At 42.0% G+C, this 14,641-nt stretch overlaps 3 protein-coding genes across 12 annotated transcripts in view; 2 read left to right on the top strand and 1 right to left on the bottom strand.

Moving 5' to 3' along the window:
• Positions 1–1,680, top strand: part of FRY (FRY microtubule binding protein) — a 238,220-nt gene extending 236,540 nt beyond the window's left edge. For all 9 annotated transcript variants that reach the window (XM_083810257.1, XM_083810250.1, XM_083810253.1 and 6 more), the window contains one exon: positions 210–1,680. In XM_083810257.1, the coding sequence (XP_083666383.1) occupies positions 210–468 (259 nt within the window). In that variant the 3' untranslated portion in view covers positions 469–1,680. The remainder of the gene's footprint in view (positions 1–209) is intronic.
• ZAR1L (zygote arrest 1 like) lies at positions 1,177–6,165 on the bottom strand. The gene is made up of 4 exons (XM_083810403.1): positions 5,158–6,165; positions 4,896–4,988; positions 4,667–4,741; positions 1,177–4,230 (listed from the first exon to the last, which is right to left on the bottom strand). The coding sequence occupies exons 1-4, from the start codon at positions 6,148–6,150 to the stop codon at positions 4,087–4,089; spliced, it is 1,305 nt and encodes a 434-aa protein (XP_083666529.1). The 5' UTR covers positions 6,151–6,165; the 3' UTR covers positions 1,177–4,086.
• Positions 6,166–8,404: 2,239 nt separating this feature from the next.
• Positions 8,405–14,641, top strand: part of BRCA2 (BRCA2 DNA repair associated) — a 38,282-nt gene continuing 32,045 nt past the window's right edge. Inside the window, exons 1-7 of one of the 2 annotated variants that reach the window (XM_083810233.1) lie at positions 8,405–8,597; positions 9,319–9,425; positions 10,292–10,534; positions 12,606–12,711; positions 13,503–13,555; positions 13,660–13,700; positions 13,782–13,893. In XM_083810233.1, the coding sequence (XP_083666359.1) occupies positions 9,359–9,425; positions 10,292–10,534; positions 12,606–12,711; positions 13,503–13,555; positions 13,660–13,700; positions 13,782–13,893 (622 nt within the window). In that variant the 5' untranslated portion in view covers positions 8,405–8,597; positions 9,319–9,358. The other variant, XM_083810232.1, reaches the window with a different exon arrangement.

The following is a 14,641-nucleotide window of genomic DNA, read 5'->3' as shown; positions in this document are numbered from 1 at the left end:
TTTTGTTTTTGTTTTTAGAAAACAGGAATTTGCTTTTATGTGATTTCAGTGTTTGATATCACTAACAAATGAGTTGCATAAAACAGTGAGTTATTTTGGTTTGTAAATATGTGCACGTCCATTCTCCTTTTAGAGATCTCTGTCACCTGGTTTCAGTCTGTGCTAATACCCCATAATGATGCACGCATTCTCTTCCTCTTTGATTGCAGGATTTTGTGGCCCAATGATATCTTTGGAAGTAGCTCTGATGATGAAGTCCAGACACTACTGAACATTTATTTCCGACACCAAACCTTGGGTCAGACGGGCACCTATGCACTGGTGGGCTCTAACCAGAGTCTGACTGAAATCTGCACCAAATTAATGGAACTGAATATCGAGATCCGCGACATGATTCGCAGAGCCCAGAGTTACCGGGTCATCAATACTTTTCTTCCAGATTCCAGCGTTTCCGGCACAAGTCTCTGACAGGACTCTCGTGTCCTCTTTCAAGCTGGGAGTGCTGCCCTGCTGGAGTGAGGTGGCTCAATGTCTTCTCAGCCTTACAAAGGTTTGGTCAAACTGCACTCACTCTTGTTACATTTAGGATTTCTTCTAAAAAGATATGGGCTGAACTTCAAATGTGTAGCAATACTGTAAGGACAAAGGTAGCATAGAGCATCCAGGACAACATCCTTTGTTCCCTGTTGCACAAAAAATCAGTTAGCATTTCACTGAGCAACTGCAACTCACTACTGAAGAAGTGACTTCCATTGCATACCAAAGCCTACTACACTGAACAATACTTCCTTTATAGCAAATTAATTTTAGGTTGGCAGAAGTGCAATGTTTCCTTCATGAAATAATATTTTTTGTTAAAAAAAAAGAAAAAAAACTTGTACATTTTTTCCTTTTTTTCTCTTATTTGGTGGAGTGAAAGATGGGCAGAATGAAGCTGGCCACAGAATCTCGCAAACTTGTTGGTCAAAAGCTGAGAGCCTGTGTATATGAAACAAGTTGTAAATGGACTACAATTTAATGTACACTGTAATTTGAATATTATTACTGTATCTTAAAACAACGAGCTGCTATGAAGTACATTTCCTAATGTTACTAGGCTACTGTCTCCGAAGGTACTGGATCATATTGCAGAGGTCTGTTCTTAGGCCCACAAGTATCATGAATGGTCTTGGTAGATTTTCCTTTTTTTTTTTCTTTTTTTTTTTAAAGGATCTTGACGGCTTTTTACTAGAGGGTTGCTTTTATGAATATATTTATATTAAAGGATGGTTGATCTAATTTAACTTGCCATTTTGTAGGAGAGAGTCCCATCACAGAGTCAAATCTTTTGAACTGTTATGCATGCATATTTTTATTTAATATAAATTTTGAGTATAAAAAGTAAAAATATTAACGTGAAATGCAAGTTCTCATGTTAAGCTTCTTTAAAGAGATGTCCTATTTTATTTGTAATGTATATATATGTCATAACTGTATGTTCTTTTTCTTACATTTAACTGCTGTCCAGTGTTAAATGTATGCATGTAAATCTGTTGCACATCTGAGACACTTTTATTCTGACAGCTATGTAACTTATTCACTCTGTAAATACACTTACCGTTTTTGTGAAGTAACTTTGGTTGATATTTGAATCAGTACATCCACTTAACTAAAATATAAAAGTCATATAATCACAACAGAGTATGTGCTAGTTGTGAAGACTGTTCTTATCTGAATCTATACAGCTGCCAAGGGTATGGATGATAAGCAGCCCCCAAAAGTCCCCTTTTTCATGGCTTATGGTGAATTTGTTCGTTAAAGTGACCAGTGAGAAGTGTAAAGATTATTTTCTTTCACACTCAGACTCAACCCAGAAGAGCACATTAACTAAAGCAGTTTCTTAACTAAAAAAAAAAAAAAAATCCCAGTTGCAGGCTTATTTCTATTAAAAGCATCAATAATGAACCTATTAGTTCCAGAGTTAGTTTTCAGTCATTTTGTTTGTTTGTTTTCTAATGCTATAGGTAAAAGAAAATCTGTCCACACTGCAATATCAGCCTAGGTTCTGGGAATGCAGTAAAGCCCTCTCTCCTTTATCCCTTTTTCAGCTTGCTTGCACAATTTTAAATAGACACTCATAAACGCTTGCACTGATGCATAAAAGGGGTGGAATCCACAGAGTGCTGCAGCCCCATTGTAGTTGCAGGACAAAATAAAGACAGGGTAAATCCTTTTCAAAAGAGACGCTATTTATCACTGAGTTCTTCTTATGAGCAAACTAACCCACAATGGTTAGAGAAGTTTTCAAACATCAGTTACATATTTCCACTTTTGAAAGCTATTCAGAACTGCAGCTGGGGTGGTCTGCAAAAATTTTAGTGCTCGGTGAAAGTTTTGAATGGTTCTGTCGCTTTGCAAAGTTGTGAGTATTTTACAGATCGCAGGAAAATTCAAGTTTAAAGGGACAACAGGAAGTCGTCCAGGCCCCTTGAAGCAGGAGCAGCCATGAGATTATATCAGGTTACTCAGGCCTTCATCCAGTTGAGTCTTGAAAACCCTCAGAGATGAAGAGTGCACAGCCGCACTGAAGAGCCGGGCTCCATCCTTCCTCAGTAATAACCGCCTCATGGGTACTTGTAAGCTACTGTTGGGTCTCACTGAAGTCTTTGCTTCTTCACACAGAACAAGCCCAGTTCCTTCAGCCTCCCCTCACACAGCAAGTGTTCCAACCCTGCGACCAGCTTGCTGGCCTCCACTGAACACATGACAGCTGATAAACATCTTTCACATATTGAGAGCCCAAAACCAGATACAATAATGACAAAAGATATGCTCTCATGAGCTCTAACTAACATGGTCAGTCACTTCCCCAGCTCTATTGGCTCTGCTCCTGTTGATAGGAGCGAGGATATTGTTGCTGCCCTCTGCTGGCTCACACCCACCTCATTGGAATTTCTTCTTGTCTCTCCTAAAAATCACGAGGTTGCCTTCAGCCCATTTCCCCAGTCAGCTGAGATGCCTCTAAGTGGCAGCACTGTTCTCAGCTGCATTGGCTGGTTCCCTCAGCTTGGTGGCATCTGCAGATTTGCCAAGTGCATGCTGTTTCCTCTTTCATGTCACTGAAGTGGAGCAGGACAGGTCCCAGGCCATACCCACTGTGGTACCCCACTTGTTACTGGCCTACAGGTAGAATCCCCTTACCGTGTACAACATGATTCATTGTACAACATGATTCATTTGATCCTGCACAGAGCTGGGAACAGACCTTCTGATGTTCTTCCCAACCTAAACTATCCTTCACATATACAACAAAGGCCATGATACAGCAATCTGCCTTTCCTTGTATCATTTCTAGACTTGAGGAAGAATAGGAACCATATTTCCATCGGGGATTCTGGCTGAATTTTGTCTCCGTGAAAACTGATTCAGTTATTCACTTGTTACATTTGAGATGCCTTACAAGACTAGGAAGCTTCTGTCTCAGCTTTTATTCTAATTGGCAGGCACTGGGAGCTATTTTAGTGATATTAGTACACATTTCCTCTGTAGAATTTATTATACAACATACTAAATAACTCAGCTCAAAAAGTTTGAGATGTTAGCTTATACTTCTCCCTCCTATCTTACAGACACAAGTCAAAGACTGTATGCCAGAATAAGTAAACTGGTGTTTGATTTTTAAGTATACATGTGGCAGGGAAGACAGCAGTATGATGAGCTCCAACAAACACACACAGATACATTTATCACAGACTTTATACACCAGAGCATTATTTGCATCTTCCACACTAGTTCAGTTTGAGTGAAGGGAGAAGTTACCTAAAAGTAGACTGAAAGCAAAGCCTACTTTCTTTAGGAAAGTGAACAGGTTCCATTTCCTTACATGTAAACTTTCTTCTTTGATACTTTCTTCTTTGATTACAGCATGAGAAACTAATGGGTAATAAACTAGTGCAAACTTTTATTGAACTTTATTAACATATATAATAGTTAAATATTTTATAAATACAAAAGTCCTTATCCATTATCCAATGCCAGGTCAAAAGCCTAAGGTCAAAACATTGCAAGAAGACTGACAAACTGCAAGTGCAAAATGGGGCATGCAGATCAGACAATGTATTTGAAGCTGTAAGTGTTATCACAGGACAGCCTCTTGCCTCTGCAGCGGCCACAGAGTTCTTGGCGATGAGGTCTCTTGAGATCAATGTGCCTTTTCTTCTGAGGGCAGGAGCAACGAGTCTTCGAACAGGTCTTAGGAAAGACATTAGTAGTAGATCAAATGAGTGCACTTTGTTAGACTGACATTTGTTTTCCCTTAATCATAGGATCATACTTGAGCTGATATGCTTAAAAGAGCTTTTGTGGTAAAAAAAAAAAAAGCTGTAAAGTTGTAAGAGCCTTCTCATCTAGAAATACTGGTCAAAACCCTATCTATCCTGCATGTGGCAGGACAGGATGGTGTAGGAAGAGAGAACCATTCACATAAGCCATCTACAAGATGGAGACCTATGCTATTACACCATTCCCAAATAAGGCTTCTAGTACTTCAACAGCAAATTCTCTTCCAGGTAAAGTCAGTAAGAAATTCAAAAACTGTAAACCAGTGGAGTTCATGACAAACTCGGGCAGTCTTACCATAATACAGAAACCTACTGTAAAAAAAAAAGAAAAAAATACTGTAACCTACCTGGCACTGGATTGCTTCCACACGATAGGGATTGAAGCCCTTCTGGCATTTGCGACAGAACTGTTTGAAGTACACCTAAGAAAAACAAGTTCCCAGTTACTACTGAGACTTACTCAGGATGTCGAATATGACTGTCCTAAATTTGTGCCAAAAACATGATTTCTCAGATTTTGTGTTGTACTTACAAGCATCAGGAACAAGAAAAGACTTGATGTTACACGTTAATTACCTTGTTACTTCCAGAAATGCACCATACATAAGCACTCTCCCATCTGGTCTTGCAGTCTTTACAGTGGAAATAGCCGTACTTCTGCTCCAAGAACTGCGGGGAGATAAGGGGTCACTCAGCAGCCCCCTGGCCACCTGGCCCAGCTCCCCTCACACCACCACCCACCTCCACGGCCAGGGGGCTCAGACCCAGAGGGAAGGGCAGCTGTGAGGGGTGCAGACCCAAGAGAGAGGCTGGGGGGGCACCACTGTGCCTTGCACACCTGGAAAGCTGCCCGGCGGCCAGGGGCTGCGGCTTCTTCCTGCGACGCCTTCGACTGCCCCTCGGTCGATGGAGTGGCCGCTGCTTGGCCATCCTGCTGCTCCCCATCACCATCTTCTGCCTTCTGCTCCTCAGGGCTGGCCGCCACCGCCTCATCCTTCTCATGGGACCCCACAGCTTCGGGCAGCGTGAAGAGGCGGCGGTCCAGCACAGGCGAGTAGAGGGCCATGCACCCACGGGCACGGAGGCCAACAGGGCTGAGAGGGCAGCCGGTGGGCAGTGTGCGAGGACCAAGCGAGCACTGCACAGCAGCATCGGCCCGGGGGTTCACCTGCACCCCGACCTCCCTGGTGTTGGCTCGGCGGAGCCGTGGGGTCAGTCCTGGGCTCACCTGTGACAGCAGGGCCTTCAGGTGGGCCCGGCGGTAGCTGTCCAGGTATTCAGAGGTCAGCGGGGTGGGGGGCCCCCCGAGGAAGGGACCAAGCCCACTGCTCTTGCTCTGCTTCCAGCTGGGCTGCTTCAGCACTGGGTCCCCGCCACGGCCTGGTGTCGTGCCACCCCTAAAGCTCTGGTCCCTAAAGCTCTGGTAGGTGCTGAATGGTGGGTAGACAAAGCCCTCCATAGCTGCACCTGCAGAGAAGTCAGTTCTAGGAGGGCTCCCAGCCCTGCCTTTATCTGGTCTTGGAGAGATGGTGTTAATTGCTGCTAACTGATGGGGAAATTGGGCCCAGCTGGCTGGAGGCTGATTGCAAGGGAACAGCTGCCAGGCCTGCCATCCCCTCTGCTCTCTGTTTGTCCCCGGCCATGAAGTCGCTGCTCCAGCCATGAGCATTCCTCCCGTACCTAATTTAGGGTACAGAGCCTGCCTGCTCCTTTGCCAAGGGCACATGGCCCGACCTGCTCTGCTTCTGGAGGCTTCATCGGTGGCTTTGTGTAGAAAATGCTCCTGCAGGGTTAGATGTGATGATGCATCCTGGGCCCTGTAAAGGCTCATTTGCTCGGGAAGCTGCGAGTCAATGAAGGTCTCTGCAGAGCTGTGTGAGCACCGAGAAGTAATCGGCAATCAGAAAGCTGCACCAGCCTGCAAGACCCTGCGGAGACTGAACAGACGTAATTCAGCCATAGCTGGGGCAAACGGAGCTGTCACGGGGACAGAAAGTCTGCTTGCTCGCAATTCCCTCTTTTAAAGGTCTTAAAAAAAGGAAAAGGGGTCTGGGAAACTAACAAAGCCCAGATAAACTGGGTAGGCCACAAACAGCCGAGCAAAGAATGCGGGCCATTAATCTTTTAAAAGAAGTCGTTGTCATTGCCAAAAGTTCTGAACACCCTCATTACTGAAGGATTGCCCACATATACAGCCTTTCTATCAACTGTGTTGTTTTAGAAAAAGATGGGGTATACTTCAGTTCATGCAACACTCCAGAGGGAAAACTGTTACACCAGGAAAAGTGGCTTAATATCTGTGTAATAAAATAAATTATAGCAATACAAGTACTTACGTATTAGACTAATAGTCCTTTGGTAATTACATCACTTTATTTCCGTCAGTTCTAAGGTAACATAATTAACATTATTAAATCATGTAAACAGCGTATGTGAATCTTTAGAGACTGAAGAATCCCCAAATCCTTGGACTTGCTGTGATGCTAAATAATTCCTTTGCATGACTCCTCACCATCTTTATAAAAGCTTAGCGTTATAAAATCCAATGGGCCAGCAAAGGAGGAGCTAGAGAAGAACAGGTAGGGATGATGCCTTTAAACTTTCACACTGTGTATAAGAAAGATCCTTTCAAGTGTCTGAATTCTTGGTAGAAAACGTTTTTACAGAACAAAAATGGATTAAGATTCAAGAGTAACACAGTTAAAAACAAGATGGGTCAAGGTTGCACACTATGTTTGGATTTTCAAAGTACCATCCATATCAACTCAATGGAAAAAAAAATAAAATTGTGAAGCAGATTGAGCAGATTGAGAATAAAATGGAAACTACATACTATAACCCAAAACAATGGTATGGCCTCTTCTACAATGCTATGGGAAGAAGCAGTTATTGCACATCCACAGGGCTCTGCAGGATTAAAGGAAACTAAGTAAGTTTGCTGGAAGGAGAAGGGACACAGAAAATTATCGTGTGAAGAGAATCTGGAGAAGGTGACACATGAGTAAGGAGGCATGATAAAACTGTAAAATAATGACTGGTATGGATAGGTAACTAGAAGCCCTTTTATGACACAAGGGCAGGTGGACATGCAGCCAGAATGAAAGATGGCTAACCCAAAATTGGCCACTGGAAGGATTTTCCACCCAACTTGAAGTTATTTTATGGACTCCTTGCTGAGGCCAAGAAGGTATCAAGGGTCAAAATGGGGATGGGCGTGTATCCAGAGGATAACAGTATTTTATACTAGCCATAATAACAACAACCTCCGTAATAAACTTCATGTTTCGAGGCCTACAAAAGCACCTAACTAAAAAGATTGGGTTGAGATCCTCCCAGGCAATGTCACTCCACCACAGTACCGCTTGCTGTAAGACTTCTGGAGACTTTTTTTCTGGGGCATTGGTGTTAACCGCCAGTAAATGGTTGGAGCACGTCAACCTTGGATACAGCCCTTGGTCCTGCATGCGTGTAGGGATGTGTGAATAAAAGAAGGATGACTTTTGGATCAGAGTATAGGGACTGAAAAACAAGATCAGTGAATACCGAGGGTTGATATCTAGTCAGCAAGGCATTTTCTGGGAAAGGATGAGAAGTTATTTTCATACAGCATACTTTTTTTCTTCATATCTAAGCCTTTTTTCTGTTTACTTTCTAATAAAGTTTTTTATGAGACAGCTGTTACATGGGTTATTTTATGCAACCTGTTATCAAAGAGAAAACGAATCCTCCCTTACGAAGAATTACTCTAGAAATAGGTTTTCTGTATCCTGCTATTGTTAAAGAACTTGGGCAGAAACATTTTATCCCTCAGAGTAGCAGACACCCAAATGTGCAGTGAACCCAGCGCTGTGCCGACACGCAGCACCGCTGCCACCACAGACACAACCTTGTAGCGGGGAGGACGCTCCCTGTTTGTGTCGAGGAACACCGCACGTGTAGGGAAAGCGTTTACACTGCAAGTTCTCTTTCGGCTCGGTTTTTCCTCCGCCTCCCCGGCCCGCCCAGCCGCGCTGAGGGGAGGAGCGAGCCCCGCGCCACCCACCCGCCAGGCGCTGAGGCGAGGCGGCGGCCGCCATTTCCCCGCCCCCCGCCCGGCACGGCGGGAACGGCGGCCCGCCTGCGCGCGCACGCGCGGCTTGTGACGGAGCGGTGGCGCCGGGATTGGAACGGCGGTGGGCGCGGGGGCGCGCGGCTCGGGGCCGCGCACCGGGGCAGGCAGGCCCCGGGCGTGAGGCGATGCGGCGGCAGCCGCCGTGCCCTGCCGGGGGCCGGAGGGAGGTAAAGGTCCCGGGCTGAGGGAGGTAAAGGTCCCGGGCTGAGGGAGGGCGGCTGCGGGGGGCGAGGCAGGTGGGGTGCCTCCCCTTCTGGAGCCTGCTTCCGAGGTGGGTCCCATTTCGTCAGGCTTGCACTGAATGGCTTAAAGAGTGTATATGATATATGATCAGGTGTTTGTCTTTCTTCAAATGGCTTGAAGAATATATACTATATGAGTATATACGCTTCTACAGGTGCGTATAGGGCATCTGTCACGAGGGAAGCTGGCTTTATGGCAGGAGAAGTGAAGCGTGTCACGATGAAGGTATCCCAAAACACACGGGAGAGCCTTCCCGCAGTCTGTGCCCTTCTCGTGAACGTGGCTGTGAAGCTGGCGGTGCCTCACAGGCCGCTCGGCGTGTGAGCTGTGGCTGTGTGAGGACACACCGGGGCTGTCACTGGCCTGGCGTGAAGGAGCGGCTGTGGGCGGCTTGCTCTACCTGGAACGCTTCAAAAGTATCCTCCCAGACCTGTGTTTTGTCCGGTATTTGTTGAATACTCATATTACCTCCAGTGTAAGTCCTCACACTCACTTGTTTTCGTACCATGGTCACCATTACAGTGGACGGGTACCGCACAGCCTCATCACACCCGCCAAGAGATGCAGGAGAGCAGGGTTAGGAGCTGCCCGGCTCACCTCTCAGGGAATGGGACCACCAGACAGAGCATTCTTATTTCTCCCCAGATTTCTCAACACGCGTTCCAGTAATCTTACGGATAAGAAAATGGCTTGCAGATCTGTGGAAAGACCAACCTTCTTTGAAATATTTAAGACCCGTTGCAGTGATTCAGGTACAGCATAACTACAGTAAACATGTTCTGTTAGGATTTCTTCCTGGACATTGGTATTTTATACACATTTGCTGTAAGCTGTACGTTCCATATAGAAGCACTATGCAACTTGTTAGCTGTTGTACTTGCCCCAAATCTCTATTTGCCATTACCTACTTTTTTAATACAGTTATCTTAATTGTAGTTTTTTTCATAATGTGTGTTCAGGTGCTTTTTTGTACTTTTTTTTACCTGGGTTTCCTTATGTACTTGAATGCAGGCCAAGTTTAGCCTTTAGCCAAATGTGTCAACAGCAGTATATCTCAGTGTTAAAAGGAACCTGTTTAACTTGCCAGTCTGAGAAAAATAAGGGATAAACTAAACTTAAAAGACTTTAAACAAACTGGATATTTATCTGCTCTTTGGTTAGTTTTGCTAATGGTCCTAGAAGTTTAGCAGACTTTTTCTTTTTTTTAACACTTTGCGGATATCAGAATTCAGAGCTATCTAGAATCATAATAAGCAGAATTATGGCAGTGGAATCAGAGAATCACTTAGGGTAGAAAAGGCCTCCAAGATCATCAAGTCCAGCTGTTAAAGTTGGTAAGGAGTAAGTTAAACTGTTAAAGTTGGAGGGGATAAAGCATTTTCTTGCTGGCATGTAAATGCCTAATAAATTTTTGCATTCTGTATACAGCATTAATTTTGTATTAATTTACGACTAATTATGTCCTTTTGTGCATGTCGTATTGAATGGAAGTTGCCATATTAATATGGAAATATGGTTTAATACCATACAAACTCATACGTTTTACCATATGTTATTTGCATGAGATTTGGCAGGTTTCTTTTTTTTTTAATGTGGTTTTCTCTGTTTTTCTTCACAGACTTAGGGCCTATAAGTCTCAACTGGTTCGAAGAACTCAGCTCAGAAGCACCCCCATATGAACCTAAATTGTTAGGAGAACTTGATGGTCCCATCGATCAAACTTCTTTTAAAACTCCAAAAGCAAAACACTTCACATACAGCCAGCTGGCATCAACTCCACCGATTTTTAAAGAACAAAATACAATAATGCCACCTTTTTCTTCTCCTGGAAGAGAACTGGATCAGAAAAAAATAGGAACAAGTGAGTAGATTTTTGCAAAACTGTACCTTTAAAGGCTTCTTGTGTGCTCCAGACATGAGGGACTTTTCTTTTTTTTTTTTAAACCTTTGTTTTTTGCTGGTGACTCTTAATGTAATAGATAATGCTACTGCAGAAATTGTATAAACAAAATGCTTAGCCTTAGTAGGCTTGTGAAGACCACTTCTAAAAATGTAGAATTAATCTTAATGAATTCAGCCTGACAATAAGCTGATAATGCATGCATACATGCAGAGTACTCTGTAGAAACCTGTCCTAGTCCCAGTACTCTACGTGCTGTTAATACAAGGATTATATGAGCTTGTTGGTGTGGTGACTGAGAACCAGAGTGAATTTTACTGTGTTCGACTTTTGTTTTACACAAAATATCTGAAAAATATTTTCACAAGAGAGGATGATGTTTATCGTGCTGAAATGTGAGATAGCTTAAGGAGCTTCCTACTATCTTAGAAAGATTTAAATACTAAGCTCTTTGAGTTTGCAAAACTGTAAGACACAAGAAAAAAAGTGACAGAACTCCTTTCCAAATGGAAGGGAGTAAGTTCTATGTTGGTGCTTCTCATGACGTTATTTCCAAATCCCATGTATGTCATGAAAGTGCATGCATGTTACTCTGCTCCTTTTTAATATACCAGCTAATCATAGTACCCATTCTTCTTGGACAGAAAGATTAATGTTTTCTATGGAGAATATGTGCAACATTGTATGTAAGACACTTTTCTGTGGAAGAATATAGAACCCGTTTCCTGCAGTTATCTCATTTGTACATCTACTGTGTCTGTGTTGTGTCCTCCTACCGACAAGATGAGCTTTTCTCAACAGGTTACGTGGGACACTGCTTACTTCTGGAGTTGTTCTTAGATCCTTAACAGAGCTTTTAAAGGTGTCGAACTGTTTCTGTTCCAATAGAGCTTTACACCATTGCTTCCATGGAATGCTGTTACGCCGTTCGTTTCTCTTAAGTTTATTGTTGAACTTGTGCTCAACTTAGGTGACCGTGTTTCTTCTAACCTCAGCTATTCAGGCTTAAACAGCATTAAGTCCCTAGTGAATTCTTGGTAGCACTTCCTAAGACGGAAATAAAGGAGACTTACTGTCTCATTTGAAACCCCTTTCTGTTTCAAAGGGGTTACTTTAGCTCTGTGGATGCTTGTTTACACTCCTTAGTGAAAGGAAGAAGACTATTACTAAAGTTTCTGTGGTTACCTGTGGCTGACCTGAGGTCTTTTTCTCCCAGTTTTATTGGTTGTAGTCAGCTGGCTCACACACCTGGGTTTCCTTCTTGTGAAAGTGAGAGCATGGATGGAAGCTGATGGATTTCGCCTTAATGTGGTACTGGGATGCAGGCTTGCTGTGGACTCAGGAATTTAGAAGCAGAGAGAAATACGGGAACCTAGGTGTAATTTCTGAGATAGAAATAACTTGGAAACTTCCGACTGGGAATTGTTTTGAGTGGATGCTTGCTCATGTAAGAGGTTCACTGTTGAGAGAATTCTGCTGCTTTGGTGGGCATACTTTCTCTTTTGTATGCAGAGCGCAGCATAAAAATATCTGCCAGTACCAGAGCCAGCACCTCCAATAACAATTCCAGAAAAAAAAATATATATATATATTACTTAATGCTGCTTATTCTAATTAAGAATTCTTAAATGTCTTAAGTAAATTTGAGAGAGAGATGATGAAAAGTCATGCTTTTGTGTACTAAGTTTCTTCTAATGGTAATTCCTACAAGGACAAGACATGCACAACACAGTATATATGCACATCATACTGAAACTGAGTGTGTAACTTGACTAATATCTTGGAAGTACGCTGAAACATCAACTAAGGTGACAAAATGAGTTATTTTTGGTTGTATGTGTGCATTTGGCATAAATATATTCATTTTTGTTTGGATATAGAATTTGAATATGCTCAAAACACTAGGGAAGGTCGCATTAGATGTGATTTTTGGTACTAAAAATCAGGCTTTGTATAATATTTAAAGCTTATATTTACACTTCAAAAGTGAAACAGTTACTGCAAGATTGTGTTGATTATTATTTCTTTTTAGGCAGAGAGAATTTTACAAGTCCAAGTATCATAGGAAGAAAAAGAGATCAAGAAAACGAAATACTGGCTTCTCCTCTTGGTACCTGCCACAACTTCCTTGCTGCCAGGTATCCTGATGTGTCAATGCAGTATAAAATAAAGCGTATTTTAAGCAAAAAGCAGTATTAAAACCACTGTATTCGTCTGGTAGACTTCTTCAGAGCAGTGAATAAATCTTTCATATTTTGTATGTTTCTGATACTTATAGGTTGCTAAGAATTGAAAATAAAATGCTAGCTAGTTCTGGAAACTTTGCTTGTAGGTGTTCTTGCTATCTATTTTTCTACTCCTTTGTAGCTGGCATTTGACAGTCGTTAACATTATTTCAGCTTCCCAAGTCCTGGATGTCCAGCGCAAGTAATAGCAGTAGTGCTGTACCATGTGTTTCTAAAGTAGTAACTTGTAAAGCTATTTATAATATTTACTGTGATTTTTTTTTTAGTAATGGCCTCAGTTTCTACATCTGATAGCATATTTTTCCATTTAATCTGCTCAAAGTGCTCATGTTGGTTATAAAGAACAGTTAAGCAATTTATTTAATTGAAATAAATTGGGCCAATTTCCATGGTTTCATACAGCATGTTAAAAATGCATAAATTGTATTGAAATCTAGTATAATATTTGTCAGACAAGTATTGAAAATTAACATTTCACAAAAGAAGCATTTTATAGTTTGACATAAACATATGGCAAGCTTTAAAATACTAACTGGTGGTTAGAAGAAATCTACATTTTAGTTAGAGAAACAGCTATGGTTGCAAAGAGAAAATAATGGAGGCAGTAAAGTACATAATATCTGCTATAAATATTTATTACTTTCAGAAATTGATGAGTGACATTATTTTTTTGTTGTTGGCAGCCCAGCTATTCTAAGGAATGCTTACAGAACACCGCAGAGAAGTAATATTCCTGGTTTGTATTTTCACTTTTTGGTTTTACGAAATACCTGACGTCTGTAGATCTAAGTCCTCATTTCTTAGACTAACCTTTTTGTACTTACTACATAATTTTTTTAGGACCATATGGAAGCTTGTTTTGCACACCAAAATTTTTGGAGGTAAATATTTTATTCCTGCATTTTTGCTTTCTTTTAGAAAGAATGTTTAGTTCTGTGTAGGAGTAATAAATGTATTTTTAGGTCCGAACTCCAAAACGTATTTCTGAAAGTCTGGGGGCAGAAGTGGATCCAGATATGTCCTGGTCAAGTTCTTTAGCTACGCCTCCTACACTTGGTGCAACAGTGATCATAGGTAATTCTAAAAATGAACAGTTGCTAAGGGTTAAAACTTCTGGTTTTGATGCTGGAAGTTCACTGAGTGTGAATTTCTTTGGTTTTATTTTTTTTCTTTTACTTATCTATTTTAAAGGACTAAACTCTTACAGTGATGCTTTGTGGGTGACTTTAAATAATGTAACCCTAAATGGAAGAAATGAAATTAAGTGCATCTTTGCTTTCCAAAAGTTTTTTTCTTCTGTATAAGGCCTTAGGGAATATTCATTTAGGAACAACATAACAAAGCCTAGAAAGAGGATTGGGTAATGATTCCGTATATTTGCTCCATCACAAAACCAGATACCTGTTAGGTTAAGTCGTGTGAGTACATTTGTTAAGTTTAAGGTCGTAGCTTGTTGTCTAAACTTCCCAGCAGCCATGCTGGCTTCAGCATTTTAAGCCCTCTCTCTGTGCTCACCGTTGTATTGGTGCAGGTAGGACGGACCGAGATACTCATCCAATTGCAGACCCTATTTCCTAGGTTATTCAGACAGGGCAACTCCTGGGCTTTATTTACAGTGCAGCCGCACAAACAGCGGTGCCTGCATAACTGAGGGTGGGAGTGAGTGGGTGATGGCTGCTTCGGTGGCACTTAGGTCAAGGCTTGACGTTTAGCATCTCTAAAGTGTTGCTGCAAGTAGAATTTCTTTAGTGTGATAAACAAGCAAAATGAAATTTGACTTTGAAACTTTAAATGTCCGCAAACGTAAACCATGTGCATGCAA

Source organism: Anser anser, assembly GCF_964211835.1.
Source record: "Anser anser genome assembly, chromosome: 1".
Taxonomy (NCBI): Eukaryota; Metazoa; Chordata; class Aves; order Anseriformes; family Anatidae; genus Anser; species Anser anser.
Note: the sequence above shows the minus strand (reverse complement) of the source record. Positions and strands in the feature narration are given on the sequence as shown.

Bases quoted from the DNA above. Each gene is read 5' to 3' on its own strand.
- ZAR1L (XM_083810403.1), bottom strand. From the start codon at position 6,150: ATGAGCCTTTACAGGGCCCAGGATGCATCATCACATCTAACCCTGCAG. The intron at 4,989-5,157 runs GTGTGCAAGGCA...ATCTCCCCGCAG, and splicing joins GCCGCCGGGCAGCTTTCCAG to TTCTTGGAGCAGAAGTACGG. The intron at 4,742-4,895 runs GTAATTAACGTG...TGTTTTTCTTAG, and splicing joins GCATTTCTGGAAGTAACAAG to GTGTACTTCAAACAGTTCTG.